Source organism: Capra hircus, chromosome 11 (assembly GCF_001704415.2).
Source record: "Capra hircus breed San Clemente chromosome 11, ASM170441v1, whole genome shotgun sequence".
Classification (NCBI taxonomy): Eukaryota; Metazoa; Chordata; class Mammalia; order Artiodactyla; family Bovidae; genus Capra; species Capra hircus.
In genome coordinates, this window is record NC_030818.1 from 9958022 (window position 1) to 9971572 (window position 13551).

Genomic DNA, 13551 nt, shown 5'->3' on the forward strand with positions numbered 1-13551 from the left:
AGGAATGAGGGCCTCCTTGTGGGTTTGTGGAGGGTTGGTCAGAATGGAACTGTCTGCACTCAGCTCCTCATGTCAAGAGATGAGTGATATTAAGGAAGTATAACTAAGCTGAATGCCCAGCAGCAAGTGGACCCTGGCCTCAGAATTCAGCCCAGGCATATGAGGAAACATCAGCAGAACTGCAAGTCCCAGGATACCTTTCACTAATGAGCACAGTACACAAAGTCTGTAGAATTCACACATGCTCAGTGTGGTGGCTAGAGCCTATTTTCCATAGGCTCCTAACTAGATTAAATAAGGTGGAGCACATGGCCCCACCCCAAAACAGCCTCTAGGATTGTGCCCCAGGGTGGATCCGGAATTGACCTTTGTACCTCACAGCAGGTCAGGGTTTGTGGTGACTTGCTGAGTGGGTCTGGAACTGGCTGCCATTCCAACGCGTCTCAGAGCGGCAGGCAAAGGTTTGAATCCAGGATCCTTGTGGCCCTGCTCCCCGATTCCTGACCCCACTCCTGTTCCTTGCTCTCTTCCCCAGGGGGCCTTCCCACAGGCCACCAGGTCTTTCTTTCTATTTGGCTATGTCAGTTCTTAGTCGTGGTGCACGGGCTTTGTTGCCCTGCCATATGCAGAATCTTACGTCCCCAGCTAAGGATCGAACCCACGTCCCCTGCATTGGAAGCTGGGTTCTTAACTACTGGCCTGCCAGTAGTCCACTTTTGATAGTCCCTTACTTAGAGACTCAACTCTTCCCTGTTTCCCCGGCAGACAAGAAGTACTGGGAAGGATGAACCCCAGTGCATTATCACCTGAGGGTACAGGTTAGGGATCAGGGCTGAGGTGGGAAGATGGTGTCAGTCACCAAATACGAGGCCTTGATGACTGCCCTGCCTTCTGTAGGTCCTGCTAGATGGTCACCATGGCCTCTCAGCTTCTCGGGTTGGAAGAAGAGTCTGGCCCAAACCCTGAGGAGTCTGAACTGGCTGTGAACCCCTTTGACGGGCTCCCCTTCTCCTCCCGCTACTACAAACTACTTGAGCAGCGCCGATCCTTGCCTGTCTGGGCTGCTCGCTTTATCTTCTTGGAGCACTTGGAGAGTAGCCCCAGTGGAGTGGTACTGGTGTCTGGAGAGCCTGGTTGCGGCAAGAGCACCCAGGTGGGGGTGGGGGGGTTGGGAACTGCCTCCTCCCGGGACAAGGCGGGGCGTGGGGTGGCGGTTGCTGTGTGGAATAGGGGAGGTGGTCAGAAGGAGACAGACACTGAAGCACCAGAGGACTCCTCAAATAAGGAGATGAAACTGGCCACAGCTCCTCCAGCACTTTTGACTGGAGTTCTGTGTCCTGCTGACGGGTTGTCCTTTCCTACGCTTATCCCAGATCCCACAGTGGTGTGCAGAGTTTGTGCTGGCAAGAGGTTTCCAGAAGAGCTGGGTAACTGTGACTCAGCCTTACCCTCTAGCAGCCCTGAGCTTGGCCCTGCGAGTTGCTGATGAAATGGACCTGACCCTGGGTCATGAGGTTGGATACAGCATCCCCCAAGAAGACTGCACTGGGCCTGACACTCTGCTAAGGTGTGGCTCCTTGCGGGCCCAACTCAAATCTTCCCCCTCACTCCGTAGAAACAAACCCAGCCTCCGACATCTCATCGTACCCTCCCTCAGCTTAGCTCACCCTTTAAATCATGCATGATGCAACTTTTGAATTCAGCCATTTAACCCTAGCCAGCAACCTCAGACATTCAACCTCACCCTCATCATGAAAGTCTGACTTTCCTAACTGGAGTACAGCTTATAACAGGGTCATCAATAGGCCACAGAAACTCAGTCACAGGATCTTTTTCTGACCTTTACTGTCAGAGCCTAGGCCCCCTGGGGAGAAGCTCCTCTGGACTTCTGGGGCTGGTCGGTGTCCACACTGACTCCTCTGCCCACTGCCAATGTCAACAGGTTCTGCTGGGACAGGCTGCTTCTGCAGGAGGTGGCCTCAACCCCGGGCATTGGAGCCCAGGGTGTGCTGGTCCTGGATGAGGCTCAGGAGCGGTCAGTGGCCTCAGATTTGCTCCAGGGACTCCTGCGAGATGCCAGGCTGGGAAGCCGTCCAGGGGACCTCAGAGTGGTTGTAGTTACCGACCCAACCCTTGAACCTAAGCTCCAAGACTTCTGGGGCAATCCTCCTATTGTGTGTGTCCCCAGAGAGACTGGCAGCTATCCCGCTCCGGTCTACAGGGACTCTCTCCCTACTGACCGAGTAGAAGCTGCCTGCCAAGCTGTGCTTGAACTGTGTCGGAAGGAGGCTCCAGGAGATGTGCTAGTGTACCTGCCCAGTGAGGAGGTAAAAAAATGGCATGCGAAAGGAGGTATTCATGTCGAATATCTGCCCCTTCCTGTCCCAGGGGAGAATGGGAGCAATGCTGGTTAGGAACATTGGAGTTCTAGTACTTATTCTCTGTTGGGGTCTTGAAAAATTCCAGGGTTTTGGTATAAAAACTTTTTGATTCCATACAATGTAGAGATTTGCAGTTCAGTGAGTTCCTGAAATTATAACACCCCTACTTTATATGAGTATGTACACTTTTTCAGAGTGAAGGTCCATAGCTTTCATCAATTTTTCAAAGGGGTCTGACCCATAAAGGTGAGAATTACCCTAACACCCCACCTCTCTCTTCAGGAAATTTCTCTGTGCTGTGAGTCCTTGTCCAGGAAGGTAGGGTCCTTGGAAAACCAAGGGCCCCCACCACGGGTGCTGCCCCTTCACCCAGGCTGTGGACAAGCTGTTCAGGCTGTGTACGAGGACACAGAATCAGGTGCCCGGAAGGTTGTGGTCACTCACTGGCTGGCCGACTTCTCCTTTTCCCTCCCCTCCATCCGACATGTCATTGACTCAGGACTGGAGCTTCGAAGTGTGAGTGAAAGAGAAGTGAGGGGGACACAGGGGCTAAAGATAGAAATAGCCCACTCTCATCTGTCCCGGCCTTGGTTGGGGGTGGTGACAGGTTTACAGTCCTCAGATCCGAGCAGAATCTCAAGTGCTGAGACCAGTCAGCAAGTGTCAGGCAGAGGCAAGACGGCTACGGGCAGCAGGGATCCCACCAGGTAAGAGCTTTTGCCCTCAGTAGGCTCAAACACGAAGAGTCACCGAACCATAGGCCCTGAGAAATCTACAGTGGTCTTCTTTCCCAGATCTTTCTCCCCTCAGGATCCTGCCTCTGCTTGTATCCTAAGTCCTTCCTAGAACGAGAGGCTCCCTGCCTGCCCCAGCCCAGAGTGTGGGCAGAGAATCTGAGCCCCCTGATGTTACTACTAAAGAGGAGACAGATTGCAGAGCCAGGGAAGTGTCACTTCCTGGACCGGCCTGGTGAGCACCCTTCCTGCCCACATCCTGCTGCTCTCCAGGTTCTGAGATCCCCTGACCTGTAAGCCTTGTTGCCTCTCCAGCTCCAGAAGCACTGATGCAGGCCCTGGAAGACTTAGACTATCTGGCTGCCCTGGATGATGATGGGGACCTGTCAGACCTGGGAGTTATCCTATCAGAATTTCCCCTGGCCCCTGAGCTGGCCAAAGCACTGCTGGCCTCGTGTGAGTTTGACTGTGTGGATGAGATGCTCACCCTGGCCGCCATGCTCACTGGTATGAATCACTTACCTCTCTGGCTCTTAGGACTACTTCAGCCCTCCCTCTGGTGTTCTGGTGCTCCTTAAGCTGGCCCCTTCCCCTTTGCTCTAGTTCCCAGCCCTCACTGTGCCTAAAGAGTTAGGCTTCATCACTTACCTCTCTCCTGTCTCTGTTGCTTCTTGTCCCGCAACAAGTCTCTCCTACCTGTTTTTACTAAAACTGTACCTGTCGTGCTCAACCCTGTAATCCCTTCATTATTCAGAATAATCTCTATCCTGCTCAATCTAGGGTATTCCTCGCCCACTGCATTCCAGCTTCAGGCCCACCCCATCAGAAGGGTGACACTTCTGCTCACCAGTGGCTTCCTAGAGACCTAATCCAGTGAGCACTTTTGAGCCCTGTTCATGACTTTCTTTTGACACTTGAAAAGGGCAACCACTTTAACACTGCCCCCTCCCTAAGCCTCTGTGATCTGCTCCTTGTGGTTTTCACCCTACCTCTCTTGCCACTCCCTTAATCTCTTACTTGAGCTCTTCCTCCTCTGCTTCATCCTCTGCTTGCTCAAAGTAAGTTGAACCTCAGGGTTCTACCCTTGCCCCTTTTGTCTTCTCATTCCCTGAACTCTCTGAGCAAGTTCACTCACATTCATGGTCTGAAATGCTACAATATCATTCTTCTGAATCTTGGATTTATATATCTGACTCCTGATGGCCGTTCCTATCAGAATGGTCCACAAAACTTCAACCCAGAACTGAACTCGAGCACCTCTGTTGTTGCTGAGCTGAGCCCTTTTAAAATCTGCTCCCTTACCACCACCACCAAAAAGTCATACCATCACCTCAGCGGCTCTACTATCATCATTCTAGACTAACCTTTCTCCAGGTTTGTTTTTTTAATTTTTATCTCCTAATTAAAAAGAAAATTTACCTGTTCTTCACCTGTTCTTCTCCATACTTAAGGACTTCCCTGGTGGCTTAGAGGGTAAAGCGGCTGCCTGCAATTCAGGAGACCCAGGTTCGATCCCTGTCAGGAAGATCTCCTGGAGAAGGAAATGGCTACCCACTCCAGTACTCTTGCCTGGAAAATCCCATGGATGGAGGAGCCTGGTGGGCTACAGTCCATGGGGTCACAACGAGTTGTACACGACTGAGCGACTTCAGCTTCACCTTTACTCCATACTCAGAGTTAATGCCAATGTAGCTCCTCATCGCTGCTCAGCTGGATTCCTTGAGTAGCCTCCTAACTAGTCATGTGAACTTCTTCCAAACATGTGGATTCTCTTAAAAACTCTTTATCAGTTATTCTCTACCTTCCAAACAGAATGTAAACTCATTTGCACAGCCTTGCCCATACCTCCCTCCAGTTTTATCTCCTGCCACCCTGCCATGCATACCGTTCCCTCTATCCATAATCCTAGGTGCTCGCAGTTCTCCAAACATGCTATTCCCACATGTAGAATACCCCCTCTGCCCTTCTCCACTCAGCTAATTCTCAAACTTCAAATATTGGCCCATACACCTATCTTACGGGTTGGTCTCTCCCACTAGACTCTAAGCTCCTTGAGGGCAGAAACTGTTTTTCATTTATTTATCTTCAATGTCCAATAAAGTGCATAGTGTCTAGAAGTCTTTTGAGTAAAGTTCCCAGAGTGACGTTGCTGCCTTTTTCAGTGTACTGCTATCTGTTCTCATGCCCCCAGTGAACTTCCTCTCTTCTGCCTCCAGCTGCCCCCGGGTTTACTCGTCCTCCACTCTGTGCAGAAGAAGCTGCCCTGCGTCGAGCGCTAGAACACGTGGATGGTGATCACAGCTCTCTGATCCAAGTGTATGAAGCCTTTATACAGAGTGAGTGCTCCACTCTGCATCCTCTTACAGAATCCCAGATTTTCCAAAGAGAGGAAGTGGTGTGCAGCCAGCTGACAGATCTCTAGTCCCAGGAAAAGGAAGCCCTTTGACTGAGAGTTGGGTTCTTTTAGGGGTCTCAAGGACTTTAGCTATCGCTGGTCCCTTTCTGTTCCTAGGTGGAGCAGACAAGGCTTGGTGCCAGGCTCGGGGTCTAAACTGGGCAGCATTGTGCCAGGCCCGTAAACTTCGGGGAGAACTCCTAGAACTCATGCAACGGATTGAACTGCCCTTGTCTCAACCAGCCTTTGGATCTGAGCAGAATCGCAGAGACCTTCAGAAAGCGCTGGTGTCAGGATACTTCCTTAAGGTTAGGGGAAAGAGTTGGGGTAAGGATCATAAAAGGAACAGAAAGTAGAGGGAGCAAAGGTTAATGTATGCCACCTCTGAAATTGGGACCCAGGTGGCCATTCAAAGAACTCTTTAGAACCAGGAGAAACTTTTCCTTTGATGTTTTGGGGTATAAGGGGCTATGGAAATGCCATACATTATGGTAGTATGGTAGGGCTATAATACCTAGAGGTATGCCTAGAGGTATACTCTCACTACCCTTGCTGATAAGTCTTTCTCAACCCCCCTTTCTTTCTTCTACTGACTGACACTTCACTCTCACTTATTCCTTCAATATCTTTGTCTTTCAATGAGGTGGCCCGAGACACAGATGGAACTGGAAATTACCTGCTTCTAACCCATAAGCATGTGGCCCAGCTCTCCCCATACTGCTGCTACAGAAGCCGCAGGGCTCCTGCCAGACCCCCACTGTGGGTGCTTTACCACAGTTTCTCCATTTCCAAAGACAACTGTCTTTCCATTGTTTCTGAAATTCAGCCACAGATGTGAGTTCCCTGACACCCCTCCTGCACTGTCCATTCCTCTTCCTGGGGCCAAAATTACAGCTGGAGACTTAGAGAAGCTAAGTGGGGGTGGGGGGTGGGGTGGCAGGGGCGGGAATGGAGGGGAGTGAGAGGGTCTTTGCGGTTTGTAGTAACATGATTTGAGGAGACAGGTTTGTGGAAGGGGTAGTAAGAAGTTCAACAATATGCATTATGAAAGAAGACATGGAAACCATCTAATTATGAATGTCTCTATCAGGCTGGTGGAATTGGCTCCTCCATACTTCCTGAGTAACTTACCCCCTAGTGAGAGCAGAGACTTCCTGAACCAGCTGAGGGAAGAAAGGACAGATTCTTCAACCAGGAGTGAATCTTCCTCCACCCAAGAACTTGAAAATGCCTGTCTCCTGCAGTGACCTGCCTATGGGGTGAAGTTGAATTCATCTCATCACATGAGATCTTCCCTCAGGCTAGCACCTAGGCAGCCATCCAGATTTAGAAGCCCAAGGGTCAAATGTAAATACTGGAACCTGAGTCCCAAGAAATGGAGCTGGGAGTGGAGCAAATTGGTTAAGCCCTAGTCTATACAGGGTAGGACCGATTTCTTAGCTTTCTGCTATTTATTAAAGAGGAAATGACATGCCCTCTATACCCCCAACTTATGCCAAACCCATCCTTTTGGTCTATAAAAGTTCTGTTTATATGATACCAAATTTGAGTTTAGTTCTCTAGTAGCATTTACAGTATCTATGAGTTCAAGATGACACAACATAAAAGAATCAGGGTGAACTTCAACAGTGATAGCCTCTTGCCTGGCTCCCACCTCTGGTCAACCCTTTGTGCTCTGACTGACCTCGCTGTCACTAACATGGGAAACAGGTAGGTTGACTATAGTTGGCCTCTGACCCTGCCTAAAGCTTACCTCACTCTATCAACTGCTCTTGCCTGCAGGGGAGGAAGAATGGGGGTGCTATAAGAATAAGAAACAATTGACCCTTTTGTTCTCATACAACTTAAATCTTGCTTCTTAAACCTCAAGGCTATTGGATCTGTACCCAAATCCTTAACTTTCCAGCAACAAGCTTCCCAGCAGCCCCTGGCCCACCCATAAGTTCTAGCAACTTCAGGAACATCATGCTTTTACCAGCTGGGTACTCCTTTCTCTTTTCTTTCCTTAGACTATTAACTTTGATATCCTCAATCATCTTACACATTATAAATGTGTTTATAGAAATTGATAGAAACATTTAATCCTTAGAACTCTGTTTTTCTACTCAGACTTCCCTCCCTTGGAGATGCTGTCTGCTTTTATCATTTCATGTATTTCCTCCTCTATGTGGATGTCAACTGACCTTCCCGGAAAGGTATTTTTCCAGAATGTATTCTCTCCAGTGTGCTTGCTCAGTCGCTCAGTCGTGTCCGACTCTGTGACCCCATAGACTGTAGCCCACCAGGTCCCTCTGTCCGTGGAATTATCCAGGCAAGAATACTGGAGTGGTTGCCATTTCCTACTCTAGGGGATCCTTCTCTCTAGGTTTAGCATTTAGTTTTGCCTGCAGAGTTAATCTTGGTCTTGTCTTCCCAATTTCCCTTTCATCATCCACAACACCATTGATTTCTTGATCCTTTACATTTCCAACCTAGGAGTTATCTCTGATTATTTTTAAGCCTGTCACTTCCTATTATTTGCCAGACTCTGCTCACTCTAACTCCCCTGGGCCCATTAACTTTGTCCATTGCTTCCCTCTCCGTCCCTGAGGGACACCAGAGCCTGATTAGTGTTCTTAGATTTTCTCTTTCATCAAGTGTGTCTCGCCCACCACTCACTTGGGAGGTGCAAGTGGGAGGACATAGTCAGCAGGTTAAACACACAGACAATATGGGGCTCAAAGTCCTTAGCGATTATTTTACAGTTGAAGAATGACATGCCCAGCATGGATAACCCTCTGGTTCCCATCACAGTCAGACTCGCCCTCTAGCACCTCCTCCATTACTCCCCTGTCATTGGCGTCTTCCTTCCTTCCCTCACACTTTTGGTACAGACCCGGCAGGCTGCAGCTGCCGAATCCCAGCGGGGCCTGGGAACAGCTTGGGCCCGACAGAACCCTGGTTCCACCCCACCCACGGAAGAATCCGGAGTCCCTCGAGAGGGCAGCCATAGGACAGCCTGCTCTCCTCCCCGCACCTCATTGGCTATCAAACTGCAGGTCCCGCCCCCTCAGCCCCTCGGTTCCAGCCGCCGAGCGACAAGAGTGTGGGAAATGGCGGGAAAGATCGCATTTAAGCGCGCGGGGCAATTGCGCGACGTTGGCCTTCGAACCGACGGTGGCCGAGGAGCCCTTGGCGATAGCCTCAAAGCCAGCTCCCCCTCACACGCTCCACTGCTACAGAACCACGGAGCGGGCGGCCATGCGCTCCTAGGCCCCAGCTCCGGGGCTCCACGAGGCGCCTCGGTCCGTAAGAGCGCTCGCTCGCTCGCTCGGGCAGGCGTCGCTCACACCACTGAAGCAAGCCCGGACACGGAAGCCACCTTGTTGTCCTCGGCCCAGGGCTGCAGGTTCTGCAGCGCGAAGAGCGACGAATTGTGCAGGCAGAGCGGGTCCGGAGGCAGCGGCGGCCGCAGCGGCCGAGGCAGCGCGTCCTGCTGCAGGTGCAGAAGCAGTCGGCCCGCGCGGTGCCGCTCCGCCTCGCGCTCCTCGGCCGTCTGGCGCCTGGGCGGGCGGAGACGCGGGGTCAGCGAGGCCAGCCCCAGCCCGCCCCGCGCCTCACCGCCGCTTGGCCCAGCCCGGTCTTTCACCCGCCCCGCGCCTCACCGCCACTTGGTGCGCCGGTTCTGGAACCACGTCTTGACCTGCGCGTCGGTCATGCGCAGGGCCTTGGCCAGCGCCGCCCTCTCGGCCGAGGCCAGGTACTTCTGGCGCAGGAAGCGCCGCTCCAGCTCCAGCACCTGCGAGCGGGAGAAGGATGTGCGCGGCTTCTTCCGCTTTGGGGGGGTCCGATTTTGGTAGGGATGACCTATACGGCGCGTCCCGGAGAAGGGCGAGAGCGCCGCTACAAGGAGGAAGAAAGAGCAAGGCTAGGTTTTCCGGGCGGCCCGAGGTGTCACAGAAGAGAGCGCGGCTGCTGAGGCCACAGAGCTCCCGCGCCGGGTCCCTACAGTGCCCCAACCTCGGCTCCGCACCAGTAGAATCTTCTACACAAAAAAGGGGAGCCTCGGAAATGGCCCTCCCTCTTGGGTGAGGGAGAAACCTCCCCTGTAACTTCACCCTGCCCTCCCCGCCGTGCGTACAGTGAACTGCAGAGGAGAGCGCGGGCATCGACGGCAGCTACCTCCCCAGCCGCCTCTCAGTAGCGGGACCAAGAGATACAAGTTGAGGGAGGATCCCCTGGGATTAGGGGCGAAGGGTATTAAAGGGACCTTGAGTTGGAGCAGAAGGATCAAAGATGAGAAAACAGGGTCAGTGTGGGGCATGACACTGGAGGGATCGGGCAACCTCACCCGTGAGCCGGTCCTTGGCATAGCGGCGGCCGCTGTCCATCCAAGGGAAGGTGAGTCCCGCCAGGCCCCCGGCGCCGCCCAAGCCCGAGGGCCCAGGAACTGCAGGTGCGCCTCCCGCGGGCGGCTGCACTGGCAAAGGACGATGCGCTGGGACGCGAATCACGCCCCCCGGGCCAACACCAGAGCTGCCTGGGACCGGGGCCAGCGAGGCCGCGGGGCCGTAGCTTGAGGCTCCGTGAAATCCACCCGAGAACGCCGCACTCTCTCCATGGCCCTGGCCCATGCGACCCGGGCCTAGGCCGGTCCCGGGGGGTTCCGGGCAGCTCAGGATCTGATCGATGCCGAAACTGATTGGCTCGTGGTGCGGGAGGTTGTGCGAGGCCAGCACCCCCGGCTCCATGGGTCCGGGTCAAAGAGGACCTCAGGAGGTTTGGCGGTTAGGGAGGGCCCCCAAAACAGCTGTGGGAGCCCAGCAGCGGAGCGTTTAGGGCGGTGGCTTCAGGGACCTGCCGGGCTGGCCGCAGAGAGGCGCCGGGACGCCCAGGACATCTTCATCCCTATGTACTGGAAGTAACCCAGCCCTTGCCGGCCTCTGCCGGGTGTCGGCGCAGGGACTCGCATCCCGGGGGAGCGCGACCGCCTGGGGCCCCAGGAGCGCCCTTCTTGACTCTGAAGCGCGGATGGACGCTGGACTGCCAGGGCCTCTGCCCGAGTCCGGGGTGGAGAGGGTTGGCCGACTTGGGCTGGGGCAGTGACTGACAGATCAGTCTTGGGTGGGCAGTGGGGGCTGGGGGTAGGGCAGGGGCGGGGCCGGGCCCGTTAAAGGGGAAGAGACGCCTGTTTGCTCCAAGCGCGGGCAAGACTGGCCGGCGGGAGTGGTGAGGGTGCTGGAGGGGGGAAGGTGGCGAGTGTGTTATGAACTTGCACGGGAGGGGCCAGAGCTCGGGCCGCTGCGCGCTGAGTCAGCCGAGATACGCAAGGCGACTCCATCCTCACTGGCCTCCGCCTCTGGGTTTCCTCTCCTCACCAACTTCCTTGCAGGTGCCGCCTCCCACAGCCCCCACTCTTCGCCTCCCGATGGGTCCAGCCTGACGACTCCCGGATTCGTTGTGGCCCCCGCCTAAATGCTCTCGAAGACCAAATTTCGTTGTGGCTTTCTGGCTTCGATGGGAAGCGGCTGGGGAACGGCGCCGGCGAGTTGGAGGCTGGGGAAGAGGACAGTTGGAGGTGTGGCAGGGTGTCCGGTGAGCTAGGGCGGGGAATCACTGGGCCAGTGATCCTGATGCTCCTCCAGGCCTCTCCCGTAGGGGCCCCAGCTCCTCTCCAGAGCGCCAGTAATGGGCGGCCAGTGTTTCTTAGAATTTCGATTTCCATAAATCGGTGTAAAGCGGACCGGTGGTTGTACCCGAGCCAATTTAGGTCGGTGAGGACTTGGGGCTGGCGTTCTGCCCCCGACAGGGAACCAGCAACGCGGACTCTTCGCCCAGGAAGTCTGTTCTCACACACTCCTGCCCAGCCTCCAACGAAATCGCCACAGGCGACACTTGGAACCTTACGAAGTCCTCGGAGCATCCTAACCGCCTCATTTCTCAGAGCTGCTTCACCCCACCCAAGCCCAGGAAACTGTGCCTGGAGCGTGTCAGAGAAGGGAGGTGGGGAAAGACCGAAGCCGCTCAGCGACCTTGTGACCTCTGGCCGCGGACCCAGGAGCTGGGAGCGTGTGAACTCTGCATCCTTCCCCGGGATGGGACCCCGGGCCTGCCGGGCCCCTGAGCCTTAGACCCGCCCCTGCCGCCACCCGGCCCGGTGCAGGCCGCCATAATCGGGTTAGCTGGGTCGGAATTACATTACCTTCCCCGGCCCGCCCCGGCCCCCGGGGGTTGGGGGGGGAATCCTGGCGCCTCCGAGCCGGTGAGACTGGGCGCCTGGAGGCGGGTGTTCTTACCATCCCTCGGAGGGTGGGCACCCGATGAGCAGCTTGGCCTGTCTCAGACACTTGGTGGCCAAAGGACCCTGCCCTGCTGTGGCAGTCCTTGGCCCCTCCACCGCAGCCCACTCAGGTGCTCTGATCCTGACTGCCAGTGACCCTTGTGAGCTGAAGTGCCTTCTAAGTCTTAATAGCTGTGTCTCCCCGGAAGCACGGATCTTCCAGTTGATTCTCCAGGATCTCCTGGGGAAAACTCTGCCCCTCCTTTCTCCCTAGCAGATGGGCTGGCAGCCTGGAGCCTAGGGCAGGGTAAGAGGTCTTTTCTCTCGAGGGAACCAGGAGTGATATTTGGGCATCTGGGCAGGAAGATAAGGAAGAGGAAGAAGGGGGTAGGCTTTCTCCCCACACAAAACCTCAGTGTTCTCAGAAGCCTCAAGGTGAAGGCTGAGGCAGGGAACCATGGGACAGGGAGGCAGTGGGCATTAATAATAACACGAGACATCCTCCCCCAGACTTGTCCACCTTCCTCACCCACTTATCCAGCTCTCCCCCTACCCTGCCAACAATCTTCTGAAAGGGTTGGGGGTGGGGAGGTACTACCCATTGGTAGCTGTTTTTGTTTTGGTGAAGAAGACAGATAATATCACCTTCCCTAAGCCTTTACAGAACTCCAAGCATCTTTTCTCAGCAGTTAAGGGCTTGGGCTACTAGAAAGCATGAAACCTCTGGTGTTCAGGCAAACCTTTCAGAGACAGCATGGGCTGGATTCCCCTGGATGAGAACAAAGAGCCTGGGGGGACAGTGGATTAAATAACTCTGGCAGGTTAGGAATTTGTCAGTCCCTTTCCCCACTCCCTTGGGAGCTTCCCTTGTGGCTCAGCTGGTAAACAGTCGGCTTGCAATGCAGGAGACCTGGGTTAGATCCCTGGGTTGGAAAGATCCCCTGGAGAAGAGAAAGGTTACCCATCCAGTATTCTGGCCTGGAGAATTCCATGCAAAGAGTTGGACATGACTGTGTGTCTTTCACTTTCTTTTGCCACTCCACGGGTGGGCCTCTAGGAGGAGAGAGTGGGCACTAGTATGTCTCCAATCAAGCTGAATAAAATCCTTCTTGAATAAATCAATACAAGTGAAAAACGTAGCATCATACAGACCTTTATACCTCCTTATTCTACATCCTGCCTTTAGAGGTCAGCACAGATGGCTCTGCCATCCAGAGCTTGCCCAACTGATCCTTAGAGGAGAATGGGCACAAACCTGGTAGTGTATATGTATATATACATACATACATACATACTGCGAATTAAAAAAAAAAAAGATTTCAGTGCTCTGCTTCAGGGACAAAAGGCATCCAGTTCTGTCAGCCACAGTCCTAGGAGTTTCTCAGTTTGCCTCTACCTTGCTGATTCCCTGACTCTATGAAAAGCATGGTTCTATTGGTTTATGTTGAAGAGAGGCTCTGGAGTCAGCACCCCCACCTCTCATACAGACTTCCTTGGATCCATCTCACCATATCTCACATGCATGTGGCTGCCCAACTCTTCAAACCTGCAGCTTCACAGAGAGAGGCCACACTCCTAGCCTGTTTTCCTGCATCTTCTCTTCATCCTGCCGTTGGTGCAGTATTCCATGGCTGAGGTGGTCCCCACTCCTATATCATCAGTTTCCTTATCAACTTAGTCCCTCCTACTGCCGACTGTCTTAGGTCTCTACTGTCTGGACAAAGTTTTTGCCCAACTCTTCAAGAGAAATTATGTTTCTTTTTCTTTTTTACTGCCCATATT

General features: G+C 53.8%; 2 protein-coding genes across 5 annotated transcripts; one reads left to right on the forward strand and one right to left on the reverse strand.

Moving 5' to 3' along the window:
* On the forward strand, window positions 39-7054 carry DQX1 (DEAQ-box RNA dependent ATPase 1). 4 transcript variants are annotated; one of them, XM_005686319.3, is made up of 12 exons: window positions 39-461; window positions 898-1153; window positions 1374-1567; window positions 1943-2327; window positions 2664-2897; window positions 2989-3088; window positions 3192-3350; window positions 3431-3622; window positions 5332-5451; window positions 5628-5818; window positions 6154-6344; window positions 6601-7054. In XM_005686319.3, exons 2-12 carry the CDS (start codon window positions 908-910, stop codon window positions 6755-6757), a joined length of 2169 nt encoding a protein of 722 aa, XP_005686376.1. In that variant the 5' UTR covers window positions 39-461; window positions 898-907; the 3' UTR covers window positions 6758-7054. The 4 variants fall into 4 exon arrangements, 3 of the variants coding, with proteins under 3 accessions (XP_005686376.1, XP_017910475.1, XP_017910476.1); XR_001918771.1 differs by having other exon boundaries at window positions 39-1153; window positions 5628-5837; XM_018054986.1 differs by having other exon boundaries at window positions 39-1153; window positions 6337-6344.
* Window positions 8369-10575, reverse strand: TLX2 (T-cell leukemia homeobox 2). The gene is made up of 3 exons (XM_018054992.1): window positions 9841-10575; window positions 9155-9392; window positions 8369-9052 (listed from the first exon to the last, which is right to left on the reverse strand). The coding sequence occupies exons 1-3, from the start codon at window positions 10238-10240 to the stop codon at window positions 8836-8838; spliced, it is 855 nt and encodes a 284-aa protein (XP_017910481.1). The 5' UTR covers window positions 10241-10575; the 3' UTR covers window positions 8369-8835.